This window comes from Bos mutus, chromosome 6 (genome assembly GCF_027580195.1).
Source record: "Bos mutus isolate GX-2022 chromosome 6, NWIPB_WYAK_1.1, whole genome shotgun sequence".
Lineage (NCBI taxonomy): Eukaryota > Metazoa > Chordata > Mammalia > Artiodactyla > Bovidae > Bos > Bos mutus.
The window spans coordinates 92,954,962-92,969,103 of record NC_091622.1 but is presented as its reverse complement, the minus strand read 5'-3'; the positions used below and the strand labels follow the sequence as shown (position 1 = coordinate 92,969,103).

General features: G+C 43.2%; 1 protein-coding gene across 2 annotated transcripts in view; it reads right to left on the bottom strand.

Moving 5' to 3' along the window:
- Nucleotides 1-14,142, bottom strand: part of FRAS1 (Fraser extracellular matrix complex subunit 1) — a 534,238-nt gene that overhangs the window by 4,846 nt on the left and 515,250 nt on the right. For both annotated transcript variants that reach the window (XM_070372561.1, XM_070372562.1), the window contains 3 exons: nt 10,406-10,572; nt 3,865-4,070; nt 1,815-1,961 (listed from right to left, as the gene is read on the bottom strand). In XM_070372561.1, the coding sequence (XP_070228662.1) occupies nt 1,815-1,961; nt 3,865-4,070; nt 10,406-10,572 (520 nt within the window). The remainder of the gene's footprint in view (nt 1-1,814; nt 1,962-3,864; nt 4,071-10,405; nt 10,573-14,142) is intronic.

Below are 14,142 nucleotides of genomic sequence, written 5' to 3'. Positions count from 1 at the left end.
TACAGAGAGTAAATAGGTAGTTGCCAGATGAAGGAGGGGGTGGGGGGCCGGGATACATGAAGGGGCTCAAGAGGTACAAACCTCCAGCTATAAAATAAAGAAGTTGTGAGATGTAATACACAGCATAAGGAATATGGCCACTAATACTGTAATAACTTTGTATGGTACAGATGGTTACTAGATTTACCACACTGATCATTTCATAATGTATGCAAATGTCAAATCACTATGTATCACATGTGAAACTAACATAACATTGTACATCAAATATATTTCAATTAAAAAAAAAGAAAGGGAACTGATCCACTAAAGAAAGAATCTTTTTTTTTTTTTTAAGTCATAGAATAAATCAGACTATCACTGGTCACTGGCCTCCTTTAAAAAATGTTGAGGTAAGACTATGCGTGGTGCATTTAAGGATTAGTAAGTATGCCACTATAACTTTAGCAAAATAAATAAAGATTTTGATGAAGTACAGGAAAAAAAGAAAGAAAAAGAAAAGCATTAGCAATGGTTGGTGTCTGAATAGAGAACTGAACCAAATATTTTGGGTCTAGTCTATTTCCAAATTAAAGTGATTTTAGGGCAAATATTCATATTTTTTTCTGTTTCCCTACTTGTTCATGGAATAGCCCTAAGAATTTATCTTTTAGGGTTTCTGTAGCTTAGTGAATGCTTATGATTTGTTGGTCTTTATTGACATAAGTAGAGTAATAGTATTAATAACCAATTCATTCCCAGTGACTTTCCACTGGTTTGTATGCTAATTTACTATTCATTGATGAACTTTAGCTAAAATAGAGTCATTCAATAAAGATTCATTAAACACCTACTCTGCGCTTAATAAACAGACACTTGATAAAAATTTGCTAAATCTGAATACTTTTTGGATCATCTTCTGAGTGCTTATGTCATCAAGCATTTTATTTCCCTTTCATCTGCCACGCATTGAGACCCTCCATGATTTTGAAATAACTTCTGAAGAGTGATAATAGTTCTGAAATTCAAGGTCATGACTTACTATTTGAAGATGGAGAAGAGTAGAAATTGATCTTGGAAATTCATGCTTATTACTGGGACTTAAGAGTATTTTTGCTTATTAAATACTAGTAATTCTTACCATTCTAAATCACTGGACTGTATTTATGATTTTGTTAAATATTTCCACATAATTGTGAAAAATAGCTGGTGCTGCACAGAGCCATGATGAGACTATATGCGAATTAAAGAATTTTATTATTGCTTTGGTCTATTGGATAGATGAAAAAATTTGGGGTAACTATGTTAGTTGCTCAGTCATGTCCGACTGTTTGCGACCCTGTGGACTATAGTCTGCCAGGCTCCTCTGTCCTTGGAATTTTCCAGGCAAGAATACCGGAGTGGGTTGCCATTCCCTTCTCCAGGGGATCTTCCCAACCCAGGGATCGAACCCAGGTCTCCTGTATGGCAGGCCAATTCTTTCCTGTCTGAGCCACCAGGGAAGTCAAGACCCCGATGCTGGGAAAGACTGAAGACAAAAGAAGAGTACAACAGAGGATGAGATGGTTGGATGGCATCACCAAATCAATGGACATGATCTTGGGTGAACTCTGGGAGATGGTGAAGGACAGGGAAGCCTTGCGTGCTGCAGTCCATGGGGTCACAAGGAGTTCAACAGGACTTAGTGGTTAAACAATGGTAAGTTTAACAACAATAAAAAGACCTGCCAGCAAGAATGCTATAAAAAGAAACTGCCATTGCAGAGATGATGTCATCCTCCTCTTTGTAACCTTTAAAGTGAATTGGTGCTCTACTTCTATTCTCACCACACTCACCTTATAGAGCGCGTCTACCTTCAGAGTAAATCCATCCACGCCTGGCATGCTGCTGACCACGTGGAAATCAGGCAGCTCGGAAGCAAAATGGGCCTCAAAGGGCACGTCATGGAAGTACTTGTCAGTTACCTCTGGCTGACTGCGGTCCTAGGAGTTGGAAGAGAGAAACACAAGATCTAGCAAGATGGAGCCACTGAACTGGCAGGCGGTGGTCACAGGGAGGAGGCAGTCACCCTTTGGATCGGGGGAACGTGTGCTGCAGGAGCCCTCACCTGAGCCTTAAGTAGACTGCTGCCCCAGGGCACCCACTGCCCTCTGGGGGAGGACACTTGGTGGTCTCTGTGATCTTGAAACATAACAAGTAAGATAGCCTAGACCAGCAATTCTCAGGCTATGTGTCCTCAGGACTTAAAAATGAAAGATGTCTCAAAGCTTTCGTTTATGTGATTTATATCTATCAATATTTACTGTATTAAAATTAACACTGTGATATGCTACAATGAACAATTTTTTTTAAATGAAAAAATATAGATATTTACTAATTCATTTTAAGAGACAAATGAGCAACTCATTACATGTTAACATAAGTAACATATTTTTTAGTGAAAACACCTATATTCATATCCACCCAAAAAGAGAGTTGGCCTTGTTTTACATTTTGGCAAATTGCTAGAAAAGAAGTAGATTCTCATAATTGCTTCTATTTTCCATCAGTTGTGATATGTTGTTTTGGCTGAAGTATGTGAAGACAATCTGGCCTCACATAAGCTTATGTATTAATAGCTGGAAGGGGGAGAAATGTTTGAATAACTTTTTCAGATAATTGTGCACATTCTTTTTTGATACTAAATCAAACCTCAGGAGGTGGTGTTTTTTAAAGATTAGGCACAGTACGAATTGTGATTCCATATCAGTAAACCTGCATACTCTCTGCAAGTGCGAGGGAATGAGTGTGAAAAAAACAAGCAACATCATATCATCACGAAAGTAGTTTTGAGCTCATGGAGGCCCGGAAAGAATACTGGGGATATATTGAGGGGTCTCTGGGACACACTGAGAAATACTGTCTTAGTCTTTCCTCTTCCTAAAATGTCAGTGACAGCTTGTCTTGCTGAAATGGAGCAGGACCCTCTGGTCCTTGCCCCTCCCCTGCCTCCACGTCCTCAGTCTGCCCTTTGTCTGTGGAAGAACTTTGGCCAAAGAATACGTTTCATCAGAGAAGTGAGAAAATGCAGAAACAAAGGAAAACAATCAAAGGAGACCAAATAATAATGTAGTCATTAAGCACAGTCAAAGACCTTTAGCTCCTTCTCAAGGGCTATAGTACTCTTGCCTGGAGAATCCCAAGACAGCGGAGCCTGGTGGGCTCCCGTCTATGGGGTGGCACAGAGTTGGACATGACTGAAGCAACTTAGCAGCAGCAGCAGTACCAAGGGCTACAGATAATATTCTGAGCCATATCCTGTGAGGTGTCTTGTAGTTACTGAAACTCCCACCAGGTGGAAGAAGTTAAGTACATGATGACCAGACTGTAGCCATGATACAAACTGCCACAGGTCTGAGAACTGATTGCAAAGAAATGGAAACAAATGAACTCTAGAACTGAAGACTAACAGTATTCAAGACAATCAAGATGACTCTGGTCAGACCACTGACGACTGTCAGAGCTGACCATACTGTTTCTGCATGTAACCCCTTCCCTCTGTCTATAAAAGCTCTTGCCCCCTGATTGTCAGGGGAAGAACTGGCCGTTAGACATGCATCTGCCCTTGGTTATCAGCATCCAAAATAAAGCAAACTTTCCTTTCCACCAACCTTTTTACTGGCTTTTCAGTGGCAAGCAGCCAGACCTGGGTCGGTAACATTGTTACCCACCATAATTATCACTAGCTTTGTAATATGTGCTAGAATTAAGCTGACAGAGACAACATCAACAAAACAATAACAGTATCTGTAGAAACCATCGAGTGTGGGGTTCTATTAGCATTAGGCAAAATTTATAGCTGAGGAAATCTATCCGTGTGTCAGGCCTTTAACACAAACAGCATACCAGCAGCAGGAATCTGTGTTTCAGATGTTTGTTTGGCTGAATGCATCCATACTGTGGCCCTTCATTGTAGATGGTCCCTGTGGGATCAAAGAAAGGCACGTAGCCATCCTTTCCAGTACAAAGATAGACCTTCTCCAGCTGGAGCTTGTAAGCAGAATTAAGGTTTTGCTCTGGATTCCAAAGTACTCGGCCATAGAGGATTTGACCTGAAAAGATTGCAAGGCTTAATTAGGTCAGACTTTAAGAAAGAGGGAAAAAAAATAGTGTCAAGGATAGGAAGGCTTTAACACGCTTCTTCAGAATCAAAAGTACCTTTCTATGTACCCCTAAAATACACATTGATTCATGCATTGTTTCCTTTAATCAGGAAATGTTCCTGAACTATTTAGGGTAGGGCACTCATTCCCTCATGTGCAAGGGATACAAAGGTCAGTGAGACACAGCTAAGAGGGCAGAAATACAAGCGAAGCAATTGCTAAAAGCAGCTAGCATTTATTGAACTCATACTCCTGGCAAGGTACTTTACCAAGTCCTTCCCATGGGAGAACTCAGGAGGTGCTCACCATTTTACAGATGAGGACACTGAGTGGTGAGGTGATTTGTTCAAGGTCACAGAGTCACCAAGTGGTGAGGGTGGGATTCAAAGTCGAAGGTGCTTGGTTTGAAACACCCACACTGTTAACCACCGTGCGATACTGTTACCTCACCACAGAGGAAGGTCAACAACATCAAATGAGCACAGAGCTGACAATGAGGGCTTAGCACCAAAGTCTGCCTGGAGAGCACTATGGAAGGGTATAAAGAGGAGATGACATTTGAACTGTATCCTGAATCATGAGTGGTCAGCTGGGGCATCTGAGTCGGGAGGGAGAGGCTGCAAGAGCATCCCAGGTAAAAGCAAGTCCATGTACAAAATACGAAATGCTGGAAGGGTACCAGTCCTGGTGTAGTTACTTTTTCTTAGTTCCTGCTCAGATCAGATCAGATCAGTCACTCAGTCCTGTCCGACTCTTTGCGACCCCATGAATCGCAGCATGCCAGGCCTCACTGTCCATCACCAACTCCTGGAGTTCACTGAGACTCACGTCCATCGAGTCAGTGATGCCATCCAGCCATCTCATCCTCTGTCGTCCCCTTCTCCTCCTGCCCCCAATCCCTCCCAGCATCAGAGTCTTTTCCAATGAGTCAACTCTTCGCATGAGGTGGCCAAAGTATTGGAGTTTCAGCTTTAGCATCAGTCCTTCCAAAGAAATCCCAGGGCTGATCTCCTTCAGAATGGACTGGCTGAATCTCCTTGCAGTCCAAGGGACTCTCAAGAGTCTTTTCCAACACCACAGTTCAAAAGCATCAATTCTTTGGCGCTCAGCCTTCTTCACAGTCCAACTCTCACATCCATACATGACCACTGGAAAAACCATAGCCTTGACTAGACGAACTTTTGTTGGCAAAGCAATGTCTCTGCTTTTGAATATGCTATCTAGGTTGGTCATAACTTTCCTTCCAAGGAGTAAGCGTCTTTTAATTTCATGGCTGCAGTCACCATCTGCAGTGATTTTGGAGCCCAAAAACATAAAGTCTGACACTGTTTCCACTGTTTCCCCATCAATTTCCCATAAAGTGATGGGACAGATGCCGTGATCTTCGTTTTCTGAATGTTGAGTTTTAAGCCAACTTTTTCACTCTCCTCTTTCACTTTCAAGAGGCTTTTTAGTTCCTCTTCACTTTCTGCCATAAGGTGGTATCATCTGCATATCTGAGGTTATTGATATTTCTCCCAGCAATCTTGATTCCAGCTTGTGCTTCTTCCAGCCCAGCGTTTCTCATGATGTACTCTGCATATAAGTTAAATAAACAGGGTGACAATATACAGCCTTGACGTACTCCTTTTCCTATTTAGAACCAGTCTGTTGTTCCATGTCCGGTTCTAACTGTTGCTTCCTGACCTGCATACAAATTTCTCAAGAGGGAGGTCAGGTGGTCTGGTATTCCCATCTCTTGAAGAATTTTCCACAGTTTATTGTGATCCACACAGTCAAAGGCTTTGGCATAGTCAATAAAGCAGAAATAGATGTTTTTCTGGAACTCTCTTGCTTTTTTCATGATCCAGTGGATGTTGGCAATTTGATCTCTGGTTCCTCTGCCTTTTGTAAAATCAGCTTGAACAACTGGAAGTTCACGATTCACATTTTGCTGAAGCCTGGCTTGGAGAATTTTGAGCATCACTTTACTAGCGTGTGAGATGAGTGCAATTGTGCGGTAGTTTGAGCATTCTTTGGCATTGCCTTTCTTTGGGATTGGAATGAAAACTGACCTTTTCCAGGCCTGTGGCCACTGCTGAGTTTTCCAAATTTCCTGGCATATTGAGTGCAGCACTTTCACAGCATCATCTTTCAGGATTTGAAATAGCTCAACTGGAATTCCATCACCTCCACTAGCTTTGTTCGTAGTGATGCTTTCTAAGGCCCAGTTGACTTCACATTCCAGGATGTCTGGCTCTAGGTCAGTGATCACACCATCGTGATTATCTGGGTTGTGAAGATCTTTTTTGTACAGTTCTTTTGTTTATTCTTGCCACCTCTTCTTAATATCTTCTGCTTCTGTTAGGTCCATACCATTTTTGTCCTTTTTTGAGCCCATCTTTGCATGAAATGTTCCCTTGGCATCTCTAATTTTCTTGAAGAGATCTCTAGTTTCCCATTCTGTTGTTTTCTTCTATTTCTTTGCACTGATCACTGAGGAAGGCTTTCTTATCTCTTCTTGCTATTCTTTGGAACTCTGCATTCAGATGCTTATATCTTTCCTTTTCTCCTGTGCTTTTCGCTTCTCTTCTTTCCACAGCTATTTGTAAGGCCTCCCCAGACAGCCATTTTGCTTTTTTGCATTTCTTTTCCATGGGGATGGTCTTGATCCCTGTCTCCTGTACAATGTCATGAACCTCATTCCATAGCTCATCAGGCACTCTGTCTATCAGATCTAGGCCCTTCAATCTATTTCTCACTTCCACTGTATAATCATAAGGGATTTGATTTAGGTCATACCTGAATGGTCTAGTGGTTTTCCCTACTTTGGGTTCAATTAGTGCCCCTATGTTAAATAACTTTTTCAATGTTTCATATCTGTGACATGTGGGAGAAGGATGTGAACACAGATCCGTCTGACTCAGAATGCACATCAGAGCATTTCCTGTGGCACCAGGCAGGCCAGTGATGGGAGCTGAGGGGTTGGAGGAAGGGGCTCTGGGAAAATTGATTAACAGTGCCGAGATTCTGGACTTGAGTACCGGAGTAGTAGGGAACACGGAAAGGTTTTGGCTGTGCAACATGGCATGGAGGATCCTAGTTCCTCAGCCAGGGATTGAACCTGTGCCCCCTGCAGTGGAAACTCAATGTCCTAAGCACTGGACCACCAGGGAAGTCCCTGGAATGTTTTAAATGTGGACTTAATATCAACACACCTGGAGTTTAGAAACATGGAGAATAATGACAGAGAGACTAGAGGTACAAGTAGAGAGTTATTGTAATGCTCTAGCAAGAAATAGGTATCCAAATATAGCAGTGAGTATGTACGTCAATCCCAGTCTGCCGATTCATCACATCCTCGCAAAGAAACTATAATCCAATTTTAAAAATGGTAAAAACAAGCCAATGAACAAAATATAGTGGTGAGGCAAGGGGACTGACGGTTCCCCTCGTGGTTCAGTGGTAAAGAATCCACCTGCCAATGCTGGAGATGTGGGCTCAATCCCTGGGTCAGGAAGATCCCCTGGAGAAGGAAATGGCAACCCACTCCTGGATTCTTGTCTAGAGAATCCCATGGACAGAGGAGCCTGGCGGGCTATACTCTATGGGGTCACAAAGAGTCTGACACAGCTGAGAGATTAAACAACAACAAAGGGACTGAAGGAAGAAATGCCTGAGAGTTGGGATCTTATTACCATCAGGGGTGGGGTACAGGAGGTAGAGGAGAAATAGGCATTAGCCCTGAGATCTTTGGCTGGCCACCTAGAGCTTGCTGATGCAGTCAGTGGGGCAGTGAATGTGAGAGGAACATTTCTGGGGGGAGATGAGTCCAGTTTTAGACCTCTTAAGAAAAGCTATAACAAACCTAGACAGTGTATTAAAAAGCAGAGACGTGATGTCTTTGCCGACAAAGGTCCATATAGTCAAAGCTATGGTTTTTCCAGTAGTCATGTATGGATGTGAGAGTTGGACTATAAAGAAAGGTAAGCGCCAAAGAATTGATGCTTTTGAACTGTGGTGTTGGAGAAGACTCTTGAGAGTCCCTTGGACTGCAAGGAGATCCACCCAGTCCATCCTAAAAGAAATCAGTCCTGAATATTCATTGGAAGGACTGATGCTGAAGCTGAAGCTCCAATACTTTGGCCACCTGATGCGACGAGCTGACTCATTGGAAAAGACCCTGACACTGGGCAAGATTGAGGGCGGGAAGAGAAGTGGGGGAGAGAGGATGAGACGGTTGGATGGCATCACTGAATGGCATCATTTGAGTCTGCTCAAATTCAATGGACATGAGTTTGAGCAAACTCAGGGAGATAGTGAAGGACAGGAGGCCTGGCGTGCTGCAGTCCATGGGGTTGCAAAGAATCAGACATGACTGAGCAATGGAACAATGACAACAAGGTGTCTGAATGCCATCACTTGGAGAGGTTTGGTAGTTTCAATCTGTGTGTGGACGTGTGGAAGAGAAGCTCAGAGGAGACCAGGGACAAGGTTAATTTTCATGGAGCAGCTGTGGAGTAGCAGGAGGTTAGGAAGTTCAGAGGACAGGGAGGAGCCAAGTCATGGGGGTGACTGGAGGAGCACTGAAGTAAGAACAGAAGGAGCCAAGCATGGAATGTGGAGACAGCCATACTGACAGGGCAGAGGATGGAGGGCCAGGAGGGGAAATGGTCAGAAAGGCAAGATGGCATCAGGAGAGGCTGGTGCAAAGGAAACCAAACAAAGTGTCAAAATCCACGGGCCTGGTATCATGGACAAGAGAATTCTGAGCTGTGGTAGGACAAAGCCAGCCTCACGGACAAGAGAGAATTCTGAGCTGTGGTAGGACAAAGCCAGCCTCACGGACAAGAGAGAATTCTGAGCCGTGGTAGGACAAAGCCAGCCTCATGGACAAGAGAGAATTCTGAGCCGTGGTAGGACAAAGCCAGCCTCATGGACAAGAGAATTCTGAGCTGTGGTAGGACAAAGCCAGCCTCATGGACAAGAGAGAATTCTGAGCTGTGGTAGGACAAAGCCAGTCTGCAGCAGACGACACAGGAGTGACTGGGAAGAAGGGCCATGGGGACAGTGTCTGTTCACCACTCCTTCAGGAAGATTCTCAGAGGAAAGAAAAGGAGGACATGTGGGTTGAAGTTTGAGCAAGAGGTAGGGATGAGAGATTTTCTCTTATGGGATATGTTTTTAGGATGAGAGAAAAAACACTCAGATATGAGCAAAAGATTAAAAGTAAGAAAAAGGCGGAAGAGAGAAACTGGAAGAAAAGATGATGGGTTGATTCATCTATAGTTTATTCATTCAACAAATATTTTTTGAGCACTTAGGCATTGGTGGGATCATGTGAAAATTTGATATTTAATCACAATCTGTGTCCTAGTGGGAGAGACAGGCAATAAATAAGTAAAGAAATATGATATTAAAAATTGTGAGAAGTACTATAAAAAATGAACAACATTTAGTGAAAGTGAAAGATACGAAAACCTATATTAGATTGACTGGTATGGTCAAAGCAAGTCTCTTTGGGGAGGTTAGCATTTAGATAGAGATCTGAAAAAGAAGAAAGTCAAGGAAGCTGTGTCTGGAGCAGGGAGAGGGCAAAGGAACCATTTCAAGTAGAGAAAGCCTGCTGAAGAAGACATGGACATTTGGTGTAGTTTTGAGGCTGGTAGGCAGTCATATGGAGAAGGCAATGGCACCTCACTCCAGTACTCTTGCCTGGAAAATCCCATGGACGGAGGAGCCTGGTGGGCTGCAGTCCATGGGGTCACTAAGACTCGGACACGACTGAGTGACTTCACTTTCACTCTTCACTTTCTTGTATTGGAGAAGGAAATGGCAACTCACTCCAGTGTTCTTGCCTTGAGAATCCCAGGGACGGGGGAGCCTGATGGGCTGCCGTCTATGGGGTCGCACAGAGTTGGACATGACTGAAGCGACTTAGCAGCAGCAGCAGCAGGCAGTCATATTGCAATCTCAGGAACCGAGAGATGAAGCAATTCACCCAAAGTTAGACAATGCATTAGAATTTGGCTGGAAGCCCCTGTGTTCTTACTACTCATCAGTACTTTCACACTCATCACATCGCTGATCATTATAGCACAAAGAATATGATCTTATTTTGAAATAACCTGAAGGAAGAATATGAGTCTATTCCTTGACTAAACCCTGGCTGCCCTGGAACCAGCCCTAGGGGACTCTTCCCTGGAGAGCTGACTGAAAGCCGACAAGCAGAGATGCTAGGAGACCTATCTGATAGCTTCTCAAGTCCATTTGAGTCTCTGTCTTTGGGTGAAGGGAACGCTTACCTTTCGAGAAGGCTCCTTTGTAATCCATTTCTGCCAGTGACATATCAGAAGTGTTGGGGTCCATTAGGAACACCTTCTCATTGTTGCAGAGCTGAAATTCAGTATTGAGCGAATACACAACAGGGACAGGGCGGTTGGTCTGCTGGAATGCGATGGGTATCAGGAATCTAAATGCAGAAAAACAAGAGCTCCTTGAGAGTAGGATTGATTTTTCATCAGTCCTTTGGGCTGCCCTCCTGTTCCCACCCTGCATTTTGCTGTAGGTGCTAAAACATTTGGTGAATACAGAGATGGGTATAAGGCAAGAGGCGAAGAATTGATGCTTCTGAACTGTGGTGTTGGAGAAGACTCTTGAGAGTCCCTTGGACTGTAAGGAGATCCAACCAGTCCATCCTAAAGGAGATCAGGAATAATATCATATTCAGGACATCCTAAAGGAGTCCTGAATATTCATTGGAAGGACTGACACTGAAGCTGAAACTCCAATACTGTGGCCATCTGACACGAAGAACTGACTCATTTGAAAAGACCCTGATGCTGGGGAAGATTGAAGGCAGGAGGAGAAGGGGACGACAGAGGATGAGATGGTTGGATGGCATCACTGACTCAATGGACATGAGTTTGAGTAAGCTCTGGGAGCTGGTGATGGACAGAGGCCTGCATGCTGCAGTCATGGGGTTGGAGAATGGGACGCAACTGAGAGACTGAACTGAACTGAACTGACAGGCGAGAGACTTCATTTAGTTCAAGTTCTTATGAGGTTCATCTGCTCTTTGGAGCAGGAATAATCTAATTGGTCTTTAGACTCTTCAACACTCTGCTTTTCCTGGCCCTCTCTTTCTGGAATGCCCTGAGGTTCAAATTGAGATTAGTGGTAAAGAATTTAGTTTTCTGACTTTGACCTTGACAGACCTTCTACTGGAATGCTCCCTCCTTGTCTGCTACCACCCGTTGCCTAGAGAACTCTTACTGTTCAGATCTCAAACACTACTTTTTCTAGGAAGCTTACCTTCTTTCTCTTCCCTTCCAGGCTGGGTCAGATCTCTTATTATTTGTTCTCAATCCACTGTGCAGTTTTTTTTTTTTTTTTTTTCATAGTACTTATTGTGGCTTGCTATTCTATTTAAATGTGTGATCAAAGTCTGATTCACCCATTACAATTTCCATAGAGTCAAAGCCCACATCTATCCGCTCACCACTGTACCTTTGATGCTAGCCAAGTTCCTAACACATATATTTGTTAAAGAACAATGCACAAGAGGATGAGGTGGTTGGATGGCATCGCTGACTGAATGGACACAAGTTTGAACAAACTCTGGGAGATAGTGAAGGACAGGAAAGCCTGGTATACTGCAGTTCATGGAGTAGCAAAGAATCAGACTCCACTTAGTGACTGAACAACGACTGAACAATGCACAAGTGGTAATTTCAATGCTTTATTCTTCCAACTAGTCTGTCTGACCATTCCTTACTTTTAATTGAACTGCTCTGGGCAGAGATTTGAGAGGGCTGAGGTGTGGAAGGAGTTTGGGGTACAGGAGAAACCCACACAAAGCAGGGCTGACCCTGTTTTAACAGCTTTGATATAACTATTCATTGTACCAAGACTTCATTTACCTGACTCAGGGAAATAGGTTGATACTGGTATTACCAGAATCTACACAGTGCCAGGCCATAAGACATGGGATAAATATTTACTGATTAAAAAGGATGACTAATCAGACTGAGATGATGATAATCATAATTTATAAGGTTATAATGACCTCACAAAAATGGGCATAACAGGAGACACAATTCTTTTGAATTAAGTCTGAATTTCCTGAGTCAGACTAGATATTTGTGTATGTCTTGGAGTCCTATTGCATACATACTAAGCCATATCAAAAGATGTGGAGATGATCAAATGTACAGTTAGGCCTAAGGAGGCTCACCCTGGGAATAATGGGGAACCCACAGGTAAGGATCTCCCTGATGTAAGACAAGGACATCCAACCCCAACACCTCAGTATACCCAACAATACTCTTCACCTGCAGACTTCCACATTCACCAACTCCGGGACTAGAAGTGGGGCTAATGATTTTTTTGCTCCTTTTTGCCATTTCAAACCATCATTCCTCTCTCTTCTCAAAAAAAAAAAAAAAAAAAAAAGTCCAGCACCTACCCTGGAGAAACTTCTCACACATGTTAACTAAGAGAGACACATCAAGACACATGGAGTAACAGAGATAATCTGGGATTATAAACCAGAGTGGTCAAATAAATCGGGGGCAATTCCTATGGAGACTACCTTAACGCAGTGAAAGACAAACAGCAGCTACATGGATCAACATTTGTGCTGATTTCACTTATGAATCAACGAACGATTCACTGAGAGGAAAAAAAAGCCACAGAGAGAATTCACGCAGTCTGAAAATTTTATATAAAGTTCAAAAATATGCAAAACCAGGTAGAAGTAAATATGAGGTAGGTAGTAGTAGTGTTAGTTGCTCAGTCGTGTCCTACTCTTTGCTATCCCACGGACTGTAGCCCACCAGGCTCCCCTGTCCGTGGGATTCTCCAGGCAAGAATACTGGAGTGGATTGCCATTCCCTTCTCCAGAGGATCTTCCTGACCCAGGGATAGAATCCAGGTCTCCTGCATTGCAGGCAGATTCTTTACTGTTTGAGCTATAGGGAAGACCTAAATATGAGGTGAACCATAAGCCAAAACAAGGGATAAGTGAAGTCGCCCAGTCATGTCCAACTGTTTTCGACCCCATGGACTGTAGTCTACCAGGCTCCTCTGTCCATAGGATTTTCCAGGCAAGACTACTGGAGTGGGTTGCCATTTCCTTCTCCGGGGGATCTTCCTGACCCAGGGATTGAACCTGGGTCTTCTGCATTGCAGGCAGACACTTTGCCATCTGAGCCACAAGCGAAACCCAAAACAAGGGATGATAAGTACAAATACCAGGCTAGTGGTTAACTTAGTGGAGAGCTTAGTGTACTCTTAGTGCACTCTTAGGGGAGAGTACAACTGAAAGGTGCATTGAAGGTATTTAAAAGGTATCAGGAATGTTTTCTTATTTTTTTTTTCCGATTCCCAGTTCCATTAGTTATTAAGTGGAAATACAGTAAACAATCTTGAGGGCGATCACTGTAATGAGTCTTGAACTTACAATGTTGTAAAGTAATTAGCCTCAAATTAAAATAAATCAATAAATAAATTTAAAAAAGAACTTAGTACAGAGCCCAGCACATAGTCTGCACTCCATCAGATCAGATCAGTCGCTCAGTCGTGTCGGACTCTTTGCGACCCCATGAATCGCAGCATGCCAGGCCTCCCTGTTCATCACCAACTCCCGGAGTTCACTCAGACTCATGTCCATCGAGTCAGTGATGCCATCCAGCCATCTCATCCTCTGTCGTCCCCTTCTTCTCTTGCCCCTAATCCCTCCCAGCATCAGAGTCTTTTCCAATGAGTCAACTCTTCGCATGAGGTGGCCAAAGTACTGGAGTTTCAGCTTTAGCATCATTCCTTCCAAAGAAATCCCAGGGCTGATCTCCTTTAGAATGGACTGGTTGGATCTCCTTGCACTCCATACACGGACACTAATACCACTGGTATTTACTATTATTCACTTAGCATCAGGATCATAGTGCAAGGGATACCCCATTCATTGCAGTTATAATTCTTACGAGGTAATGTTCTTGAGGTTTTATATATCCATGATGTTTGGTCTTCTGGGTATTAAAAC